Here is a 24302-nt window from a genome sequence, read left to right as displayed (position 1 = left end):
ATTCTGAACTAATTTTGGTTTAATTAAGAATTTAAATTAAATTTTTTACTATTTTTATTTTATGATGCATCTATTATTCTATTTAAGAAAATGAATATTGGCTTTATATCATCGTGGACTATATCTCTCGGTAGTATGGCCGTATTATATTTCAAATTTGAGATCCTGATAATTAATATTTTTGGTTTGGCCTGGTTCATGGGTTTAGCTACCTTTGGCACCATTTTGTTGGGTGCTTCTTCTCTGTAACTCTTGTTCCCTTAGATTCTGTACATATTTCTCTATTAATAAATTCTGTTTTGTGGGGGGGGGGGGTTGGGTCAAAAAAAGTATGTAATCATAAAAGCAAGAATACAATTAAGTTGGTGAAGAGAAATTTATAGGTTAGCACTCATCAAGTACAACTCCTGTTCATTCAAACTTGCTCTTCTTCCTCATAATAATCCCTCTAAAAGAAATAACAAGGGGTCCTCACAAATCTGTATCTCACACTTCCATTAACGAATACCCATTCTGTGCCACATTATATTTAAGACAGAAAAAGAAAGAAACAGATGCAGCTGTCTCAATTCATACTTAACCATTAATTAAACTTCACGGTGTAAGCTGATTGCAAGCTCAAGTTATAAAAATCAAAAATTTAAAAAAAAGTGAAAGAAAAAGAAGAAGAATGTCACGCTCCGAACTCAATATCCGGATCGGATACGTGATGGCCGCACACTCCTTAGAGCAAGTCCTAAAGAATATGCAAGGCTAAATTAAATCATTACAACCTTATCAAACATAATATTTAATTTCAATAATAATTTATAAAACTTACATAATTACAATTAACATTCCTTCAATCCTCTGATCAGGTATCAACGGTACTCTATCTATGCATCCGCTCACTCACAAATCCATACCATAGCCAACCATAGACATCTTGTAACTCTGAGAAGAAAAGAAAGATGAAGGGGTGTGAGCTTTACAGCCCAGTAAGAATTTTCATATCACACCAATATAATAATATAATCTGAAAATAAAGAATAAGCAATGACACATAAAAGCTGATGTTCACTGTTCAGAATACTGCAAATATTTATAGATTATCTGTTTTATCAAAAGAGATGCATTATCATATGTTAATAAGTGAAACAATTTTATTCAACGATTGTTTCATGTCTTATCTTTCTATTTTCTTCCATTATCACATCGTCTTTAATCTTTTTCTTTTTGGCTTTGGCTTTGGACTATCAGGATCATACGACGATCTTTTATTCGGATCGATTTCTGTGATCTTCCTCAGATCGAAATATTTATGATCTTTCTCGGATCAAAGTGGCCATGATCTTTCTCGGATCAAATCATTCATGATCTTTCTCGAATCAGATTCTTTCACATATAAGCCTGTGGGGGCTATCCCAGACATAAGCTCCTGGCAGGCTATTCCACATGACAAGGCCAGTCCAAACCATATTTCTATTTCTTTTCATTTTCATGAAATTATAATATTTGATTTCATTAATGATCAATTCAACTTTTGCAGTGTAATAAATATGTCATACCCATATAATCGTGCCATCAATCGCTGATACATATGTATTGATATAACATACTCATGCTCAAAATCACATAAATAAATAACAGTGTCTCAGATATAACAAATTCATCGATCTCAAATTTAACGATGCAAAATCAATGAGATAAAACCAATGGTAAAATAACATATATAATGGTGATCATGTACAGGGATTCTTACCTTTATCGGTGACTGATCCAAATCCAGAAATCAATATTCTTCTTTGATTTATGAATTTTTCTAATAAAATATTCCACTCGATATCTTATGCAGACAATCGTATCTCTTCATAACCCTAATCAAATATAAAAATCATATATGAAAAAAATTACCGATAATCGATCATAATTACACAAATCTAGGACCTCTCTCAGGATTAATCAAAATTAGGATTTGTCTAAGTATCTGGATCCTCCACTGATCTATAAGACTTCTAGAGAGAGAAAATTCATGAAGAGAGAGAAAATTTTAGAGAGAGAAAGTAGAGAGAGAAAGTGAAGAAAGAAAATTTTTGTATCCTTCAAACGAGGCAATCATGATCGAGATCATCAAAGATCACATCAGGGTGACTCAATATGGATTAACCATGATTGATGTTATCAATTTTGAATAAAGATCAGATCGGGATCTAATCTACTACATGAATTTCGAAGTAATCTCAGATTATCTTATTTTCATCTCAAGTTTATCCTAAGATCCGTGATGAAATCAAAGAGAGAAAGATACTAGAGAGATAAAATCCATAAAGAGAGAGAAAAAGGGCTAGAGAGAGAATCTGGAGAGAGAAGGTAGAGAGAGGAGAGAGGAAAGAGGAAGAGAAAAGAGAGAGGAGAGAGAGAAAATTCTCTCTTTCTTCTTCTTCTTTTTAATTTTTTTTTATATATTTTTTAATTTTCTCTTTCTCTTTTTCTTTTTCTTTTTCTTTTCCTTCTTCTTTTCTTTTTCTTCTTTTTTTTTCCTTTTCCTCGTCCAAAACAGGGGCATCGTCCCCCTCCATCTCCTCTCACCCTCATGCGGCCAAGGAGGGCCGACTCTGGCTACCCTCCGACAGCAGCCGACGATGACGCATCCACAGCCCCGGTGACAGCCCCAACGGTGGCTGTTGCCGGTGGCACACGGGGGAGAAAAATAAAAAAAATAGGGATGGCCCTGTTCTTCTCCAATTTGACAGCTTGCCGTCAGTTGCCAGCAAAAGAAGGATGCCTTGGAAGGAAGAAGAGTAGAAAAGGAGCTTACCTTGCTCCGATGGTCGAGAAGAACTCCAACGACCTCCTTTTTCCCCATCTAAGAACTCACGGATCCTCTTGAAAAAAAATCCCTCAAATTTCTTAAAATCTCTTCAAAATACCTTTTGTAGATACCTAAGGGAGGGAAGGAGGGTTTTATAAGGGAGATTTCCTACCCTTACTCGGACTCCATGCATCCGATTTCACCGGGGTCGGAGGGGAAGAAGACTCCGGTTAGGAGTCTTCCTCCTCCCGTCGGGCTCTGTTTTGGGCTCTCCAAATTTGCCAAGCCCAAGAGCTCTATGGGCTGGGCCGTGACAATCTCTCCTCCTTAAAATAATTTCATCCTCGAAATTAAGTTATGTCGTTCGAGATATATATTTCAAAGTATACATTCTTCATGTCATTCTCAAGCTTACGATAATATCTTATATATTATTTATTTCTCATGATCTTGTTATAACAAAAATTATTTGAAATCTCAAACTCATCCCTTCTTATTGATTTCTCAACTTTTTGAAGAACTGTAACATTTTGGACTTGTATTAATATACCACTATTATTTGTCTAATACATTCCACTCGAAATTCATAATTATCTCAGAATACCCTTGATAAAAAATAAATAAAGATCAAACATCGGGCACTCTTCACAATCATCAATTTCTTTCTTCTCTTGACCTTTCAGCAAATTTTATATGTAAACTCTCATCTTAAGAAAACCTCAATCTTCTATATCAGTTCGAGTAACAATATTAAATTTGAAAAAAATGAGATCTATGTCAGGACATTCTAAGTTTGAACTAATATCAGAACTATCAAGCTGTTAATAAACTTGAGATATCTAAAATTTTTTGGCATTATTTATAATGAAACAACCTACTGACAAAAATTATCTGACTATGATCAGATTAGATCAAAATCTATAGCATCATTTCATTATCAATAAAATCATTCCTTATTTGCAACTAATGTATTCCATCATAATATCTTTTGATTTAAAAGATTAATATTTCTAATCAATTTAATCCACCATGCTTTTGCTACGCACTCTGATCTTAATTTATCAAATTATATAAGTCTATCAAAGATAAAAATATCCTTATATGTTAGATCAATCCAGGATAGATCTAACCTTCAAATTTTATATAAGACTTAGGGCAAAATTTTAAGTTTCTTTATCTTTACTACCTTCGGGTATAGCATATAAAAATTAAATCTTGATCCACTTTCTATGTTTGAAATCATTGCATAAGTTTCATCACTCTTCAAGAATCCAACATGTCTAGAATCAATTGGAGTTAACCTTAGATTTACCTTACAATCATTTAGATAATTTCTAAATCAATCTTTCTTTTTAAAAGAATTAAATCTAACTTGACAAACTAGAAGAACTCAAGCCAACATCCTTAAGTAGAATCAACTTGATTATTTCTTATAGAGCTCTCTTCATCACAACCCTTAATATTAATCGATAAATCCATACAAAATCTTGTCCCTTGTATAAGTCATTCAAAATTTAACACTAGCAAGATGTCTTAGTTCAATCCAAACTTTGACTTGAATAATTAATACATTTCACCATCTTCAACAATTACAAAAAAAATTAAAAAAAATCTAATCCAAAGAGAGTAATATAAATTATTAAAGATTTCATCATAACCTGTATATCATACTCTGATAAAATAAATTTTCTTCTCTAATTTAACAACAATATCAAAATACTTTTGATCCACTTAGAAAAGTAAGCTTTTAACTTGAAATTCAATGCAACTTGAAAGATCAAGGAATCATATTCAGAATATGATATTTTGAGTAACCAAAGATTTCACCAAGATGTGTATCTCATATTCTCATAATAAAATTCAAGTATATTTTTCTTCTAAGATTGAGTTTCATATATGATCCTCTTATAGGTTCAATGCTCAAAAATATTTCTCTCTCATATGATGAAATTTCTTCTTAGACCATATCCTAACTTTCTTCTAGTAAATTTAAAATTTGTAATGCTCAGATAATTAATATCAAAATTAAAAAAAGTTATCATAATTTTCTTCCATATAAGTTTAGCATTCCAAAATCATCGAGTATACTCAACATAACATATCAATACCTCTCACTTCCTTCTAAGATCAACTCTTCTTATATTCAGGCCACCCTACTAATTGAAATCCAAGATATAACTCATCAATTTTATTATGGACATCATACGCCACTTATGCATAAATTTCATCTTAATATCTATTGATTCGAAATCTAAATATTGAATCTTCTTTTTTATATCTATCATGTTTCTCATGATCATAACCTAAGTTCAGATATCACTAAAATTATAATTCTGAATAATTATAACCTTAAACTCAAATACCACTTAAATTATATTTTCTAGTGATCATAACCTAAACTCTAATATCATTCTATCATACCTTTAATGATCATAATCTTAAACTCTGATATTATCAATCATACTCTATTGATTATAATCCCAAAGTTTTGATATCACTTATATGACAATTCCTAGTGACCTTAAACCTGAGCTCTAGCACTGTTCTATCATATTCTCTGATATCACTCTGTCACATCCTATTGATCATGCATAAAGTTTTAATCTCTCTTCATAATCTCTAGTGATTTTAAATCTAAGCTTTGATATTATTCTATCACATCCTAATCATTTATATCGTAATCTCCAATGATCATAACCTAAGCTCTAAGATCAGATATCACTCTGTCATATCCTATTGATCTTACATAAAGCTTTGACATCACTTCATAATCTTAGTGATTTTAAATCTAAGCTCTGATACCATTTTGTAATGCCCCGAACCCAACACCTGAATCGGATACATGATGGCCACACACTCCTTAGAGCAAGTCCTAAAGAATATGCAAGGCCAAATTAAATCATTACAACCTTATCAACCATAATATTTAATTTCAATAATAATTTATAAAACTTGCATAATTACAATTAACATTCCTTCAATCCTCTGATTAGGTATCAACGGTACTCTATCTATGCATCCGCTTACTCAGAAATCCATACCATAGCCAACCATGGACATCTTGTAACTCTGAGAAGAAAAGAAAGATGAAGGGGTGTGAGCTTTACAGCCCAGTAAGAATTTTCATATCACACCAATATAATAATATAATCTGAAAATAAAGAATAAGCAATGACACATAAAAGTCGATGTTCACTGTCTAGAATATAGCAAACATTTATAGATTATCTGTTTTATCAAAAGAGATGCATTATCATATGTTAATAAGTGAAATAATTTTATTCAACGATTATTTCATATCTTATCTTTCTATTTTCTTCCATTATCACATCGTCTTTAATCCTTTTCTTTTTGGCTTTGGCTTTGGACTACCAGGATTATGCGACGATCTTTTATTCGGATCGATTTCTGTGATCTTTCTCGGATTGAAATATTCATGATCTTTCTCGGATCAAAGTGGCCATGATCTTTCTCGGATCAAATCATTCATGATCTTTCTCAGATCAGATTCTTCTACATATAAGCCTGTGGGGGCTGTCCCAGGCATAAGCTCCTAGCAGGCTATTCCACATGACAAGGCCAGTCCAAACCATATTTCTCTTTTCTTTCATTTTCATGAAATTATAATATTTGACTTCATTAATCAATTCAATTTTTACAGTATAATAAATATGTCATACCCATATAATCATGCCATCAATCGCTGATACATATGTATTGATATAACATACTCATGCTCAAAATCACATAAATAAATAACAGTGTCTCAGATATAATAAATTCATCGATCTCAAATTTAACGATGCAAAATCAATGAGATAAAATCAACGGTAAAATAACATATATAATGGTGATCATGTACAGGGATTCTTACCTTTATCGGTGACTAATCCAAATCTAGAAATCAATGTTCTTCTTTGATTTATGAATTTCTCTAACAAAATATTTCACTCGATATCTTATGCAGACAATCGTATCTCTTCATAACCCTGATCAAATATAAAAATCATATATGGAAAAAATTATCGATAATCGATCCTAATAACACAAATCTAGGACCTCTCTCAGGATTAATCAAAATTAAGATTTGTCTAAGTATCTGGATCCTCCACTGATCCATAAGACTTTTAGAGAGAGAAAATCCATGAAGAGAGAGAAAATTCTAGAGAGAGAAAGTAGAGAGAGAAAGTGAAGAGAGAAAATTTTTGTATCCTTCAGACGAGGCAATCATGATCGAGATCATCAAAGATCATATCAGGGTGATTCAATATGAATTAACCATGATTGATGTTATCAATTTCGAATAAAGATCGGATCGGGATCTAATCTACTGCATGAATTTCGAAGCAATCTCAGATCATCTTATTTTCATCTCAAGTTTATCTTAAGATCCGTGATGAAATCAAAGAGAGAAAGACACTAGAAAGGTAAAATCTATAAAGAGAGAGAAAAAGGTCTAGAGAGAGAATCTAGAGAGAAAAATTAGAGAGAGAAGGTAGAGAGAGGAGAGAGGAAAGAGGAAGAGAAAAGAAAAAGGAGAGAGAGAAAATTCTCTCTTTCTTCTTTTTTTTTCTTTTTTTTATATATTTTTTATTTTTCTCTTTCTCTTTTCTTTTTCTTTTCCTTCTTCTTTTCTTTTTCTTCTTTCTTTTTCCTTTTCCTCGTCCAAAACAGGGGCATCGTCTCTCTCCATCTCCTCTCACCCTCATGCGACCAAGGAGGGCTGACTCCGGCCACCCTCCGACAGCAGCCGACGGCGATGCATCCACAGCCCATTGACAGCCCCAACGGTGGCTGTTGCCGGTGGCACACGGGAGAGAAAAATAAGAAAAACAGGGATGGCCCTGTTCTTCTCCAATTCGATGGCTTGCCATCAGTTGCCAGCAAAAGAAGGATGCCTAGGAAGGAAGAAGAGTAGGAAAGAAGCTTACCTTGCTCCGACGGTCGAGAAGAACTCCGACGACCTCCTTTTTCTCCATCTAAGAACTCACGGATCCTCTTGAAAAAAAATTTCTCAAATTTCTTAAAATCTCTTCAAAATACCTTTTGTAGATACCTAAAGGAGAGAAGGAGGGTTTTATAAGGGAGATTTTCTATCCTTACTCGGACTCCATGGGTCCGATTTCACCGGGGTCGGAGGGGAAGAAGACTCCGGTTAGGAGTCTTCCTCCTCCTCCCGTTGGGCTCTATTTTGGGCTCTCCAAAATTTGCCAGGCCCAAGAGCCCTATGGGCTGGGCCGTGACAAAGAAAGGGAGGCTGTATCGGTGTTTCAAACATTTGACACCACGGTCATAAGCCCAAATAAAAACAAAATTATTTTTATTATCTCCAACAAGAATGAAGAGCCACTTCTCATAAGAACAATCCTCGCTGCCCTATATGCCATCCATGCTAAAAAAACAATGTCAGGGCTGCCATTGCATGTTCGGTACATGGAAATGGAGGGGCTTGCAATACTAAAAACGTCCAAAATCACTGCTCCAACAACTATGCGATCTTAGTTCTTATGCTTAGATGAACATGACATAAGTAACGTTTATCAACAATAATTCCTTCTTTTTTAAATTTTGTCTGGGTCCTATTTTTGCTCTCACCTGAAACTTGTATTATGTGTAAATTGATGTGTTTAACGGAATTATGAAGTAGCTATCATTGCATTTATTATTCATACGAGTTTTCTTTTGGAATATTTTTGATTTTGTGATACATCTCATTTTAAAAACAATCTATTGTTGTCTCTTGTTGCTTATTTGAAAATCTGTTGCTCTCTATTTCTTTCTGTTTTTGTAAACTGAAAGGCATCTACGTTCTCCAAACCTATCAAAAATTGATCTTGGTAAGTCAATTTAAAGTTTTATCCACAATCTTCCCCAATAAAAGTCTAATTACAGAATTTAAGAGATGGTACATGCAAAGCAATCATCCTTTGATCTGAAAAGTCAAAATACCATGCATTTTGCATTTGAAAAGAACACATGGATTATTTTCAAATGGATGCACAATCTATGACTTTTAAAATCAACTGCTAGAAAATATCAAAGTATTTTTGTGTTGCAAAAGTAGCTTATGTTCTAGCAAGAGTTAAGCAGTAAGAAGGAAAGGTCACCAAAAGATTACATCGAGACTGATAAAGATATGCATGACAGGTGACCAAAGCAAGAGAACTAGTAGTTATTAAAAAGATGAGATTTTGATTATAGTGAGCCCATATCAAAGGCTGGCCTTAAGCTTTGATGGATGATGACTTTTATTCTAGCCTCTATTTGTCTACAAATTGAAATATTATAATACCATATGGAACTAGTAGAATTAATTTTTTCTTTGTGTATAAAGATAAATAACCATGGCTGAAAGAAATAATTATAATGGGAGATGCATTACTAAAAGTAGAGGCAAAGAAATTGATGCTATCATCCAACAAGACCTTCCACCTATATATTACTAGGGACACTATTGATGATGAGCAAGAGGATGAAAATGATAACTTCAGTACCTTTATATGTTATATTTTATATATATTCCTAATATTTTTTATTTAAAGTGGATGTTTATATATATGTTTTATATGCTTGTGTTTTTGTAGGTTGTCATGAATACTATGAAAAGAGGGCGAGGGACGACTATGAACAATGAATTAGAAAATTCGAGGACAGGATCTTGTAGAGTGGGATCACAAGAGAAGAATTATAGAAGAGAATCGTACTCAATTCACAAGTGGGTATAGTATAATTGTTAAAAATCTATCCTTCGCATGCACCTCTTAAAGTTAAAGGATAGAGTGAGATTCCTGAAGACAAAATAAAGAATATGATATCTTTTGTTCATTTCTATCAAATGTAACCAGACTCAATTAAACTATTGCTATGCCCTTCAGTATTCGTTCTCTCAGGCTTAGTTTATACTTTATAGGACAACTAATTTAGATACCGATGTGCACTACTCAAAGATTGCTCACCTGCTACTCAACTGCTGCTATCTTCTTTTTGATTTTGTTCTTTTTCTGTAATAGCAGTTTCCATGCTGCTTTAGTTTTTTATTTTTTTAGCCTTGTATCTTATTCTAGTGTTATAATGCTCGTGTATTTCTTAGGTCCCTTCAATTCTGTACCAAAATATCCATTATAATTATCAAATACATTTCAACGGTAATTTTAGACCCATTATAATTACCAAATTAACAGGTTCAACATGATATTTCATTAACAGTACATGGACTTGCTAATGTTAACCACTTGAAAATATAAACTTCAATGCAGGCACAATGATGAAGAAAATATTTTTCTAAATGATGAAGAAATATTTATGCATGTTTTTGTCCTTAACAAGTGCAACTGTCTTTTATGTGAAGGAATGGGTCCAGCTCAATCTACTTTACGATCTATTCAAGCTCAGGAGCCGAAAGTCATGATTGAAGGGGCGGTGAAAAAAGTAGAAAATGCTAAGATAAGAATTGAATAAATCAAGAAAAAGCTGAAGCTACAAAATTAAGATTTGAAGCCACTGAGAAGGAATTGCATGATATGAAGAAAAAATTTCAAGAGACAGATATTGAGCTACAAGATTCAAAAGGAAAACTTGCAACATTAATGAATTTGCTCTTTGAGGTATATTTATTATTATAAAGTGGTTTCTCCAAATTATGTTTAATTTTTACTAGAATTTATCTATTTGATAGCTTTTAGTTTGTGGTGCCAACCATAGCATATCATCTTTTGCTCCATATACATTCAGCTTTTGAATTTTAAAGATTAATTGCATGAATTCTGTGAGATTAATTTGTATGTTTGTTTGATTTGGATGTGGTTGGAACAGTCACGAGGAGCAAAGAAACGACTTAAGGCATGTTTATAGTTGCAGACATCTTTATGACTGAAATGTCATGTAGTGCAAATAAAACTCTTTTTTGTTCTATTAGAATTTAGCCTTTATGCTTTGGTGGTTACTAGTTAGGTTAGATATAAGTATATAGAATTATGTAGATGAACATATGTGAACAACTTATGGCACGTCCATGGTGGGATAAATTATGTAGTTTGATTAAAGCATATATACCTACTTGATTATAGTTTTATTAGTTAAGTTCAGAGTTTTCATTTTGAAAATTTTTTCAGCATTTGCAAGCAAATGTTTATGAACTGCTTTAATATTGATTTTATAATTGACTTTCATTTAATAGGTTGGTAAATTTATGATTTAGATATATTTTTTTAAATAAAAAATTTCACCAATGAACTACATCCGTTGGTAATAAACTTTTCAATAATTAATTATATTTGGCAGGATCATACCTTTCCCAACAAACATAACCATTGCTAAAAATAGATAGTTAATTATGAATTGATGCTCATAACTTTTATGAATAAATATCTATTGACTAAAATTTTCATTATTTTCTATGCTAATAAAATCATGATAAAAGAGTTTATCTTTTCCCGACGGATCTATTTTCATTATAAATATAGTTTCTTCGGATGGAATGATTGTCGTCATAAAAAATTATCCTTTTTCAATAAATTTTCTTCTTCATCATAATTTTTTGCCTACAAGACTATTGCCGTTGGCTTCCAATGGACTTAAAATCCGTCAAGAAAAGCTTTTCTAATAGTTTGTATTACTTTTTTCTATAAAATTTTTCATTGCAAAAATCCTTTCCTCTTATATCTATTTGTATTCTACAAACTATACATCGATTTACCTAGAGATATATATTAATTTTCTAGATAGTCATGTAGTGTGTACAAGTAAGAAATGTATTCTGAAAATTGAGAAAGAAAGAGAATACTGTGCATGATTTTTTTTTTTTTTGATTTTTTAAAATTATCGGACTGACGACACAATTAGTAAGAATTCTTCACTTTTGAATTTCTTCTTTAAGATAAGTAATAGTAAGGAAAGTATAGGAAAATAAGAAGCCCATCTCTTATTTCCTTCTTTGATGCTCGCCCCATATGATTTTTATTCTAGTAATTGGATTCACAATAACATTACTACACATTTGGAAGCCTGATTGAAACTTCTGCTCACGCAAATATAAGAGACGCAGGAGCTCTTTTGTCCGTCCTTCAAGCTTATTGTTCTATCTCTGGCCAACTAGTTGATGAGACAAAATCTTATATTATCTTTAGTCCCACAACTTCTCCCACAATCAAGAGGCAAATATGCCATATTCTAAATATTTAGCGAAGTAGAAGAACTTGGAAATATTTGGGAGTACCGGTGTTTGGAAAGTCCCTAAAGGCATCAAATCGATCTCCCTAATTTGGTGGAGATGGTGATGGCAAAACTGGACAACTGGAAATGGAAAGCATTATCTTTCTCAAAGCAACATTAGTGCAATCAGTTTGATCTTTAATCCTGATATATGCTATGTCCTGCATCCTTATCCCTTCATCTATCCTGTTAAAATCAAAAAAGAAAATCTGGGCCTTCTTATGGGGGCATTGAACAGAACATAGGAGGTTGCATTTGATGTCTTGGGATCATGGTTGCTTGCCTAAGAACCAGGAGGGCTTGGGGATAAATTCATTGTCTTAGTGCCACCAAGCATGTTAGTGTTAATTGGTGGCTCAGGTGATTTTAAATCCATCCTCCATATGGGCCCAATTGATATCGACTAAATACCATTTTCCTTGTCTTTGGGAAAATTATGCTGCCCCAAGACATTGCTCTCCAATTTGGAGGACAATTTGTTCTACTAGGTCAAAAGTAAATTTCAATGGCTCAGTGGCATGGGAAATCTATTGATGTCTTTGGAGACCCTTGGATTTCCAATATTTTTCTTAATTGGTGGCCCACTTTCATTAACATGGAGGCTGCCACTAATGGCCTCAAGTTCTCTGAATTTGTTACCATGTCATGGCAATGGAATGAAGAACAGTTAGCGGGTCAGTTTTCGGCTGAGATGATGAGCCTTATTACCTGCTTTCCGATTGCTCAAGGAGTTAGACTTGATCAGCTTGTCTGGTGTCATAGCCATCAGTCCCATGTTCACTTGGCTGACATGTATCAAATCCCTGATATCAGACATAAGGTAGAGAGTGCTGTACAGTGGGCCTGGTTTGGAAAATGCAAGTCCAGCCAAGGGTCAAAACATTTTGGTGGAGGTTGGTTTAGGAGGGGCTACCATGGAAGCAGGTTCTGGCTAGAAAGAATATCATTCCTGCCTCTGCTAGATGCTGTGATTTTTATACTAATTCCGAGGAAGACTATGAACATGCAGTTATCAATAGTTCTTATGCTATGCAGTGTTGGCAGTTGATTAGTAGAACATGTGCTGTTGATATCAGCCCTCTCACACTGTCCGGACTAATATTTTTTTTTTTTTTTTTTCAAGTGTCAAGGTAGAGACAGGGGTGCAATCTACTATGGCTTATGTAGCATGATTGATTTGGAAAGCGTGTAATGATCGTTTGTTCCGGTAGTTGCAACAATCTCCACAGCAGCTGGTTCAAACAGTTAGTTTATTAGCTAATGAATACACTAACATTAACAACAAGCCTTCAATATCTCCGTTTCGGCACTGGGACAATGGCAATCAACATCAGCTGAATTCTCAATCACCTTTATTAGTCTCATGGTTGTCTAAATGGGGATTACATGGCTAACCCAAGCTCTAAATGGGGATATCATGTGGTCTAAAAGGGATGTGGTGGATGCTTGGTTTGCGGCTATTCTTGAAGTGGATGGATATGCTGTTTCTTTTATCAGAAATGGGTGAGGTGCTTTCTATGGTTGGTTCTGGTATTTTGCAGCTTTGTTGCATGTTGCAATGGTTCCTGTTCAACTATTTATTATAATAATATAATATGGTATGACAGAGATATAATGATGAGATTTATTGATATGCGTTTTAGCCGTCAAAAAAATTTTATTTAATTAAAATATTTTTTTGATATTAATTAAAAAAAATTAAAAAAACTTCAAAATAAATTTTTTTTTCAAATAATTTTTTTTAGCTTCCTAACAAACTCAAAGCAACTTTTTGATTTTTTACTAAACACCATTATACTATTTAAAAAATATTTTAGAGGGTCAGAAAGTATTTTTTGACGCTCCAAAAGCTTTGTCAAATGGGCCTTAAGCTTGGGAAGATTTGGAAGGATCTTGCAACACTTATCTAAATAGCCCTGATGAAGAGTATATATCGGCAAGAATCACCTGTCATACTAGAGATGTGTGAGGGAGGTTGGGGATGACTGCTTACACATCCAGGAGTTTGTTATGATCTCATGAAATATAGATCTCATAGTTAAAGAGGCCATTTCACCGTTACGATTAGCTATCATCGGGTAGAGAGAGATTTGATTTTCTAGGTATGTCCTTAGGATGGCTGTGGCAGAATCTGGTTGGTTGAGGTGATGGACTCTATTGCTAGTCCATGTCATATTCTGATTGGTTGGCAATGCCACATCATGTAGATTAAATTTGAGATGTCTCAATAAGAGGGCTGGAATTTGATCGGGCTGAGCCGGGCTCAACTTCTATTCAAGCCTGGCACGGAAAAATTTTTTGGATTTTGGGTCAAGCTTAAGCCTAATTATTTTGGAAAACAACCAGCCCGAGCCCAGCCCAAGCCCAATTGGGCTAGCCCGAGCCCGTCTTCCTCCGCTTGGCTTCGCTGGGCTTCACGGCATCCACTGGAACTTGCCGGCATCATCGCCAGTGCTGGCCCCGGCTCCATCATTCCCTTCCCCACTGCCGCCGATTTCATCATAGCTCCTATTCCTGTTTCAGGATCAGGCGGTGGCTGCGGTGGCGCTGGCCAGGGATCAGACGACCAAGAGTCAGGGGACTAGGGCTTTGCTTTTTTTTTTTTGTTTTTTTTTTTTTGTGAGAAAACACCGGGGGTGACCGAGTCTCCAAATGGAACACCGGGATTGGAAGGGCTTAGGTTTCGATCTAATTGGCTAAATCAATTAGTATTAATTAATTAAAATCAGGTTAACTCAAATTAGGTAATTGGTCTAAATCAATTTGAGTAAGAGATTGGGCTCAGACCGGATATTCGGGTTGAACTTTGGGCAGGGCTTTGACCGGATCAAAGGTCTACTTGAGTCCGATCCGAAAGCAAAACGAATTTTATTTTTATGATCTGAATCCGACTCGAATGATTTTGGACCGAGCCCGAAATCCGACCCGAAGCCAGACCGATTTTGTGGGCCTTGGGCCAACCCGAGTTCATTTCCCGTCCTAATCAATAACCTATATAGAACTTCCTAATTTGATATACATAAATAGATGTATTTTGGATCGATCACCAACCTGAAAGCTGATATGGGTCACTGATATTATAATTGCCTTGACCCTCAAGCACCCTAATTGAAGAATGGCATGAAGACTTTCTGGCCTATTGATAAACCATCAAAATTCTTCTTCGTTTGGCCCTGGACTAAATTATCTGCATGGCCCATCTCATGAGCACCAGCCAGGCCGACTGGCAGATGCCGTTTCAACTCAGCTATCAGAACTAAATGCAATTATAAAGTGAGAAAAGAAAAGATGAGAAAGAAAACAAAGGTGATATTTGTGATGTAAACCTCATGATGAATTCAATTTAAGAATGCATCGAGATTATTCTCTAGAGATAGTCAAGTCTTTGCATACCTTTTGAAAGCAGTTTAAGTTAATCTGGTTTAAGAAGAGAGAAGGGGCTTTTCTCGTTAATGTTTTTCTCATGGCCTTTGTAATTGTAATTTAGTGAGTCTTCTTTAGGTCATAAACCATGTGATGCCCATTCCAAATATGGTTTACATACCTACGTACATGCGTAACATCACGAAGCAGTCTAAAACCAAAATAATGCGGTTATGGTGATTATTAAAGCAAACCAAGACATAGATCAAAGGGTATTAAATTATAATCAATCGAAGAGATCTTATAATTAAGACTATTTAATGAAGAAAAAAAAAAAGGAAACAAAATAATCCTCAATATCGCTGGCTCAATTCATCTTTTCAGGGACTCCATAGGTGAAACACACAAAAATGTTTTTCCGAGCTAGGTCCATGCACAGGTGAGTGAACTCGTGATGGGAAAGTTGGTTTCATAGTTAATTCAAGGTCAGCCTAAGCTCATCTTAGGGTGCAACCTACTGTTTTGTGTGCCTGGCTTAAGGCTGACAAAAGCTTCGGCCAAGTAACCTTGAGATATTATTAAGTGCGGTGCATTCCAAGCATAAAAAAGGGACACCAAACTGATGGTTCTAGCATCAACGTTTGATGGTTAGAGTCATCTGCTCCACGGGTTTTTTTTTTTTTTTTTTTTTTATGGAAAATGGAGGAAGAAAGAAGCTTCCCCTTATTTACTAATGAAAGGATTTATGTAAGAAAATATCACACCCCAAACTCAAGCATCTGAGTTGGGCACGTGACAGGGCCACACAAACCCTAGAGCAGCGCCTTGAGGATCATGTAAGATCTAAATAATTTAACACTTCAAAATTTAAATAACCAAGTAAATACCAAATCAATCAACCGAGTCACAACTTCAAATCAAATGTAAACTTTGTTCAATACAATTATTCAAATATTCATTAGTATCAGAGAATTTAAACTAACTAAACTACTAAAGGCTTCAGTTCTTATTTGCTCTCGCCCAAACCATCCAAACTAAGCATCCTGTAAGTCTAAAAAAAAAAAAAAAAGAAGAAAATATGAGCTTCTCCAACTTAGTAAAAATCACTGCACATGTACATCAAGCCAGTAGATAAAAATAATATTTCTGAAACCAATATAATTTGTGAAGACTCATATGTATATAATAACTGAAATATTGTCATAAATATGCATTTAATAATATGGATCATCATATATCATCAAGTGAAGCCTTCATTCATTGTTGAATTACATATTATATGTTGCATCTTTTCACATCTTCGGTTTGACAATCTTTTATCCCTTTTTGACTTTGGACTAACCCAGACCATACCTCAATCTCTTTCCAATCCAATTTTTCTTTCATATAAGCCTTTTAAGGCTGTCTCAGGATGAGCTCCTGGCCGACTGTCCCACATACGAAAGCCCGTGAGAGGCTGTCCCAGGCATAAGCTCCTAGTGGGCTGTCCCAGGCATGAGCTCCTTGCCGGCTGATCCACCTATAAGCCAGTGGGGGTTGTCCCAAGCATGAGCTCCTGGTGGGCTGTCTCAGGCATGAGCTCGTGGCCGGCTGATCCATATGTCGAGGCTAGTCCAAACTATATCCTTTTCATTTAATTCTTGATTTTATCGAATTATTTCAAATTATAGAATGATGAAATTGATAAATCATATCCATAAGACTCATACCATCAATCATAAAAATCTTTTCATAACATGCTTATATTTAAAAGATTCATATAAGCCATATATCAGTGTCTCAAGCATAGAAAACTCATCGATTATAAATTCAGTATTGCAAATTCAACATTATAAGACTAACGAATAAATAACATATATACAGTGATGATCATGTACAGGATTCTTACTTCGATCAATGAGAAATCAAATTCACAGCCTTATAGTCTGAAAATCAAAACTCTACTCGTTGTCCCCCTGGTCGTTGGACTGTTCTCCTATCAAACAAATCAATTTAACCAAATTAATTTTCTAAAAAAAAATTATATATTGAGGTTTATCGAAACTCTTACCTATGTCCCTTTTTATTTATTTATTTATTTTTACTTATTTATTATATATATATAATTTAATTTTTATTTAGAGAAGAGAGAAGAGATTTCTTCTCCTCTTCTCCACGATCAAAACAAGGGACCCAAATCCTTTCCGAACGCTTCCCCCTCATCTGGCTAAGTAGGCCATCTCCGGCCATCCTCTCTGGCAACTCCAACGATGGTGAGGCTACCGTCCCGGTGGCAGCCCCACCCCTCGCTGCCGGCGACGGAAGGAGAGAACAACGCAAACAGGGGTGTCCCTGTTTGAGCCCGAATCGGCATCTCGCCGGTTTCCAAGCACACCGATGGCCGGAGGATCAATTCGAAAAGAAGGGAGAAGGAACGTACCTTGTTCCGGCGGTCAAAAACAGCTCCGGCGGCCCTTCTCTTCCGATCAACCGCTCACGACATTCTCTTGAAAAAAAATCCCTCAATCCTTTTAATTTCTTCGAAATTTTTGTTGTAAGATCCTAAAGAAAGAAGGGGGTCTTTATAGAGAAGGTTTTCTACCCTAGTCGGACTCCTCGAGTCCGATTTCATCGGAACGGGAAGGAAGAAGACTCCGATTAGGAGTCTTCCTCCTTCTGTAAATTTTTTTTTTTTTTCTTCGTTGGGCCGTCAAGGATTATAGGCCCAAGAACCTGGGCTGTTACAGAAAAGATGAAGAAGATACAAAGACAAGATCCAGAATTCACCAAGGAAGTCGATGTATACAAGAGCCGTCAAGTTAATCGATAATTTTTATCATAAAAAAGAAAGGTTATTCCATAATTTCCTATGACTATCCATCCTTTTTGCTGAACATAAGCACTCCCAATTGTGGAATGTGTGCAAAGACTTCTGTAGAGTGGCAAACACCGAAGGGCTTCTCTTAGTGAAGATTCTCGCATCTCTCTTTCCATAGCTCCCAGCAAAGATCTGCTCCATGGTTTCAGAGGTCATAAAATGCTCTTTTTATCCTTCAAAGCCCGTCATTTAGTGGTGCACTTATATATCCTCTTATGGTAGGGCCACACAGTTGGGTGATTAGGTACTGCCTTTTTGCTCTCTGGCAAGATCTTTATACTCCACTTCAAGAGTTTGATGCCATCCACAAGTTAACAACGGAACCATCCAATGAGATGGAGATTGTCAATTGTACAAATGCCCATCTTGGAGAACTGAAGCAAACCCCATCCCAAAAGTGTGAAGTGGGCTTCCCATCACTTGACTCGTGCTCCTTGCTTTAAGAATAATTATTGGATCCACCTGAGCATCAAAATACATTATACCTTGAACTGGAGCAGAATTGCTGGGACTACATAAAATAGCAAGAGAATTATAAGCTCGAGTATATAATAAAAGAGGCTCGATATGTACAACTCAACTTATGATCATTATGACTGTCAATCAGATTGCAGCATTTTTTTTTGCCTTACCAGGTTAGAGTCACACGTAGATTATCAGGCTTACAAGGAACCTAGCAAAATGTACAAGTTACAATAAATGGACTTGCAATTAGTCATCTTAAACACAATTAAATAGACACAAAATGCATATGTAGATGCTAATATTACAACTAAAAGAGGCGAATCTTAAGCCATATACTTCAAAGTAATTCTAATGTCTTTCAGTCGCATGCTGATGTTGAAAAAATAAACTTCAAAGTAAGAAACAGACAACCCATATCAAGAGGCTCTAGGAATCAGATTGTAGTTATTGATTTTGATTTTTAGGGAAAAGCACACTAAGCAGCAATTAAGTCTAACTTTTGCATAAAGGAAAAAAGCCGTACAAGGAGATTTAGAGTAGATGATAAGATTGTCCTGTGTTAAAAAGTAGATTTTAACAAATTCTTGCAGGACGCATGACAAGGAGTCAATTACTAACAGAAAATAGTAGATTCTAAAGAAAAACATATGAAACACACATATATGGTAGTAGGCATCAATCAATCAACTGAGAGACAATATTGATTGAAATTGTATAAGAGCGTGCCAAGAAGGATTCAAAACTTAAAATAAGGCAAAGCACAAATTTCATTACTTTGGTTTGATGTACCCTGTTCATATTCTTAATAAAAAGATCACAGGTTTCCATCATTTACATTAGAAAAGAAAAAGAAAAAGAAAAAGAAACAAGGTGGATGGTAACTCAAGTCTTAGAAGATCCAAACAAGCACTGAAAAACTGGAACATTTTTTTTGATAAAAAATTAAATAAAATGGAAAAAAAAAAAATCAAAGAAGAGTATGCACCAATAAAGATAGTTCATCGCCAGATTGAGATATTCCCACCTTGGCTATGACCCATGCATTTCGCAATGAAGGTACATCTTTCTCTTGTTTCTTCTCCATCTTCTTCCTCGGTTCTATCTTCTTTCTCTTTATATTCTCGACCAGATGTTGATGGATGGGATGTGAGCAATCTTATGCCAGTCCTCACCTTTCTCCCTCTCGCAACGCCTCACCAGCTGGGGACAGTTGGAGATCCACAACTCTTCGAGTGCAGTGAGGTGTTGCAGGCTATCTGGTAGCATTGCTAGGTTGGGAATATCCAAAATTCGAAGACTGTAGAGTGATGTGAGGCCTCCTACCCACTCTGGCAAAGCAGTCAACATATCAGCTTCATCTATTATTAAATAGTGGAGGGCAGTGAAGGGAGTGGGCTGCTGTTGCTTCCTTCCTTCCCCATCTAGACTCAGATTTTTGTTTGCCTTTAAATCAAGGATTTCCAGTAAGGGCAGGTACGTAATACCCTCAGGCAAACAAGTCAGCTCACCACAATTCCAAATTTTTATCCGCTCAAGGGCGATAAGATATTGCAACCCATCCCACCACCCAGATGATGATGATATTCCACAGCTCACAATTTCCAGATATTTGAGTTTGGACAACCCTGCAAGGCTCCCTGCTGACAACAGCATCTCACTGCTGCTTCTAATTCTAAGAGTCTCCACGGAGCATGGGATGCATGGTTGCACGGCTAATTTTGGGCATGATTGTATCAACAAATTGGTAAGGCAAGGGAAGGATGCCATCTTTCTTCCTGTCATCGTTGATTCTATATGCCATTTTTCCAAACTGGGCATGTCTACTAAAGTCAAATCCTCTAGTGACGGGAATGCGATGCCGCCACCATCCCCATAAAACTCTTCTCCGATCCTCCTCATGGCATGCATAGAATACAATCTCAGACTCTTTAATGAGGGCCATGGACCAAGTGGAAGATGTTCACACCTCTTGAAATCCCACATTTCAAGCTTAACTAGATTCGGGAAAGAAGGTGACATCCAATTGGGTAATCTGGTGCCTATATAAGAATGGATTTCCAACTCCTTCAGATTATGGTGAGGTTGGAGCCTTTCAAATACACCCTCTGCCACTTCCACTTCAGTAGATGATGGTTCATGTTCCTCACCCGGACCTTTGTTCCATTCAAGTCTCAGGTAATTCAATCTTGTCTTTGCCCTCAGGTTTGCTTGCATGGCTTCATCTGGATCTTTCACATGATGCAGATCTTTAATTTTCAACCTACCTCGAATAGAGTTCAGCTGTCCCAGCTCTGCGATGGTGCGCCCATTCTCCCGAGCAACAATGAACATCGGCAATGTCTCAAGGTTACTCAATCGGCCCAGGCCACGAGGTATGCAAGCCAAATTGTCACATTCTGTTGTATCTAGGTGTCTAAGGTTGCGTAGATTACTTATATCTTCAGGCAATTCTTCTAGCATTCTGCAACCTTCAAGATTCAAGGTCTGCAAACTAGAAAGTCTGATGATAGAGGTAGGTAACATCGTAATCTTAGTGCACCATGATATATCTATATATCTAAGGTTGCGTAGGTTACCTATACCTTCAGGCAATTCTTTTAGCAGGGCGCATCCTTTAAGATTCAATGACTGCAAATTGTAAAGTGTGGTGATCGAGATAGGTAATGTCACAATCTGCGTATATGATAGGTCAATGAACCGTAGATGCTTTAATCTGCTTATTCTATCTGATAACTTTTGCATTCCACTGTAACTTAAGCCCAATGCACGTAACCGAGTGAAAGTTTTTGTTGCATTGAATATAAATTCATCCACATCAACAATATGACCATGTCGTGCCTCCGAAAAAATAAGCGATCTCAATTTTTTTGCTTCATAAATTGTCTTTAAATCAATTGATGACCCATGAGCATTTGTTATTGATAGATAACGGCATCCATGTGAAATGCTCTTCGTATCCCCCTCCATGACTAAAGTTTCATCCTTTGTGATGGAACATGCAAGATCATGGACTAAATCATGCATCTTACATGTCCGTGGATCATTGTACTCATCCATTTGGACATCTTGAAAGAATGACCTCGACAACAAATGATTGAAGTATTGCTTGCCAATGTCTTCTGCGTTTTGAGAAGTACCTGATGTATCAATAAGTCCTTCAGCCATCCACAACTGAATCAATCTCGGTATTTCAAATTTATGATCTTTTGGGTACACAGAACAATACGTGAAACACCATTTCAAGTGACAAGGTAAATGATCGTAACTCAACTTTAGTACGTGGAGAATTCCAGCTTCGCCCATGGGTAACCCTCCTACTTCAAAATCTTTGCAGACAGCTGACCACTCTTGTAACTCTGTGTAGGAGTTCATCAAGCTTCCAAGAGCTTTTACTGCTAAAGGCAAACCTCCACACTTTTTCATGATCTCCCATCCAATGTCCACCAATTCTGGGTTGTCTTCCTCCCTCTCAAATCTAAATGCCCTTTGCTTGAACAGAGTCCAACAGTGATCAATTTGTAGCCCCTGCAGTCTGTATGGTGGGACGATGGTTCCAGTTATAGAAGCAACACGTTGGCTGCGTGTTGTTACAATGATCTTGCTACCTAATTTGGCATGCACGAACAAGGGTTTTAGTTTTTCCCATTCCAATTCATCTTCATTCCACAGGTCATCAAGAACCAAAAGAAATCTTTTGGTTCTCAATTCTTTTTCCAAGAAAGATGACATGGTCTCTAGGGTGGATGAATCTTTTGTTTCCCCTTGAACTTGCACCATCATTTTCTGCAAGATCACTTCTTCATCAAATTTTTCACCCACGCACACCCACATTCGGAGCTCGAAGTGCTTCTCAATCCTATCATTATGATAGACTATTTGAGCAAGGGTAGTCTTTCCAATACCACCAAGGCCAACTATTGGGAGGATTGAGATATTTTGGCCATTGTCTTCGTCGACTAAGATTTGTATGACCTCATTTTTTTCATCTTCTCTTCCATAAATTTCAGAATCAACAGCTAATGACTTGGTCTCACGGTTCACAGGCCTATCTGAGTCAGACTTCACCATCGAACCAAAATCCTTGTTCTCCTTTACAATTTCATCAAATCTCTTCCCAATCTCTCTTATCTTGCCAGCCATATCACATTGAAATGCAATTGGATTGTTCGAGGAAAAGAAGTCACGCACCTTTCCGGTCATGCGGTCGTGTCTCTCTATTCTTCGCCGCAGTGCTTCAATCTGGAACTCATCCACCACGTCGTCAGCATCAAAAGCTGCATCTTTGAGCTTCTGCAACCAATCATGCAGAGGTTTGTTGGTGATAGATTTCTTTTCTGCATCATCAAGCACCTTCTGGATCGTTGATAACCTGCTCTGCAACTTCTTGATGTCAGTGTAAACACTCCTCGCCAGTCCCAGCTCCTCCCATAAAACAGAGGCCAACTTGTTCACCACCACACTCACAACAGGACTGACAACAACAGCTATTGCTATTGGTGCCATGATTTCGGAGGATGGTTGGAGTAACAGATGGAAGAATTATCAGAAGCTTTGATCTTTTCTACCGAGTCTTGATTCAAATGAATGGAGACTTATGGTGGTTGAATCGTCCAGAGCGAGGACTTTTTAAAACCATATGACAGGGGGCAGCCAAAACATGACGAATTAGTGGATGGAGAAATTGAGGAGTTAGGATGGCGTGGACCAGCAGGATGAAATCGACAAAATTCGGACAGAAAAATTGCGATCACAACAACAAGTGGGCCATGTAGCATTCTTACTACTCTTCAAAATTACACTTTAAACACCGCTGAGGCATTATTTACCAATACAAGACGCCTCGAAGGTATTCCACCCAGAACTTCTGTTAATGTGGCTTCCTTCTGTTGGTTGTTCTTGGTGTGGGTGTTTGAGTCGCAAATCTGAATCGGGTTCTGCTGCGAGGCTTCAATCAGCCAACGTCTGATGAACGGATACGTGACCTCTGCCTCGAGAGCTGCGACCAGGCATACTGTGATTTGCCCACGGGAAAAAATATAACATAATATAATGTATTTACCTCAGTTCTCAGGCAGCAAGAGTTTGTGTATTCTATTTTTTTATCAAAAAAACATTGGGGAGATGATACCTGGACGGGTGGGGACTTGACATGGGAGTCGACCTACCCAATTTGAATAACGAGGGAGAAGTGGGCCACGCAAGACGATAACCAGACGTTCGGCGAAGCGTAAAGGGCCGGCATAACATGAAAAGTCAATATAAACTAAATTTATTAAAATAAAAATTGAGAAATAGAATGAGCCGGTCCAAATTTTATAAGAAAAAAATAAAAATTTGTCAATCCACTCCAGCGACTTCTAGATTTTATCTAAATAAGTCTAGTCGGCTGATTTTTCTAGTTATGCTACTCCAATTCAATGAGTCTTATAGAACTTTTGATCCAAACAATCAAGCATATTCTAAAAAATTTGATAATTTGTTAATATCAAAATGACTTGCTATATTTTAATTGTTTATTTATTTTATTGCTTTTGGAGCCGTCAATCGTGAGAGGAGAAGAGAAACAATGTAAGATAATATGGGAAGCAAAAATCGTGACTTGGGTGAAAGAAGTGA

The 24302-nt window shown here is 36.2% G+C and overlaps 1 protein-coding gene across 2 annotated transcripts; it reads right to left on the bottom strand.

Annotated features, from left to right (window-relative positions):
• Window positions 1-18125: 18125 nt before the first annotated feature.
• LOC105042483 (disease resistance protein RGA2-like) lies at window positions 18126-23740 on the bottom strand. Of its 2 annotated transcripts, none has more exons than XM_073253557.1 (2): window positions 19711-23740; window positions 18126-18894 (listed from the first exon to the last, which is right to left on the bottom strand). In XM_073253557.1, the coding sequence occupies exon 1, from the start codon at window positions 23187-23189 to the stop codon at window positions 19800-19802; it is 3390 nt and encodes a 1129-aa protein (XP_073109658.1). In that variant the 5' UTR covers window positions 23190-23740; the 3' UTR covers window positions 18126-18894; window positions 19711-19799. The 2 variants fall into 2 exon arrangements, with proteins under 2 accessions (XP_073109658.1, XP_073109659.1); XM_073253558.1 differs by having other exon boundaries at window positions 18126-18683.
• Between the last annotated feature and the right edge of the window lie 562 nt (window positions 23741-24302).

This window comes from Elaeis guineensis, chromosome 3 (genome assembly GCF_000442705.2).
Source record: "Elaeis guineensis isolate ETL-2024a chromosome 3, EG11, whole genome shotgun sequence".
Classification (NCBI taxonomy): domain Eukaryota; kingdom Viridiplantae; phylum Streptophyta; class Magnoliopsida; order Arecales; family Arecaceae; genus Elaeis; species Elaeis guineensis.
Note: the sequence above shows the minus strand (reverse complement) of the source record. Positions and strands in the feature narration are given on the sequence as shown.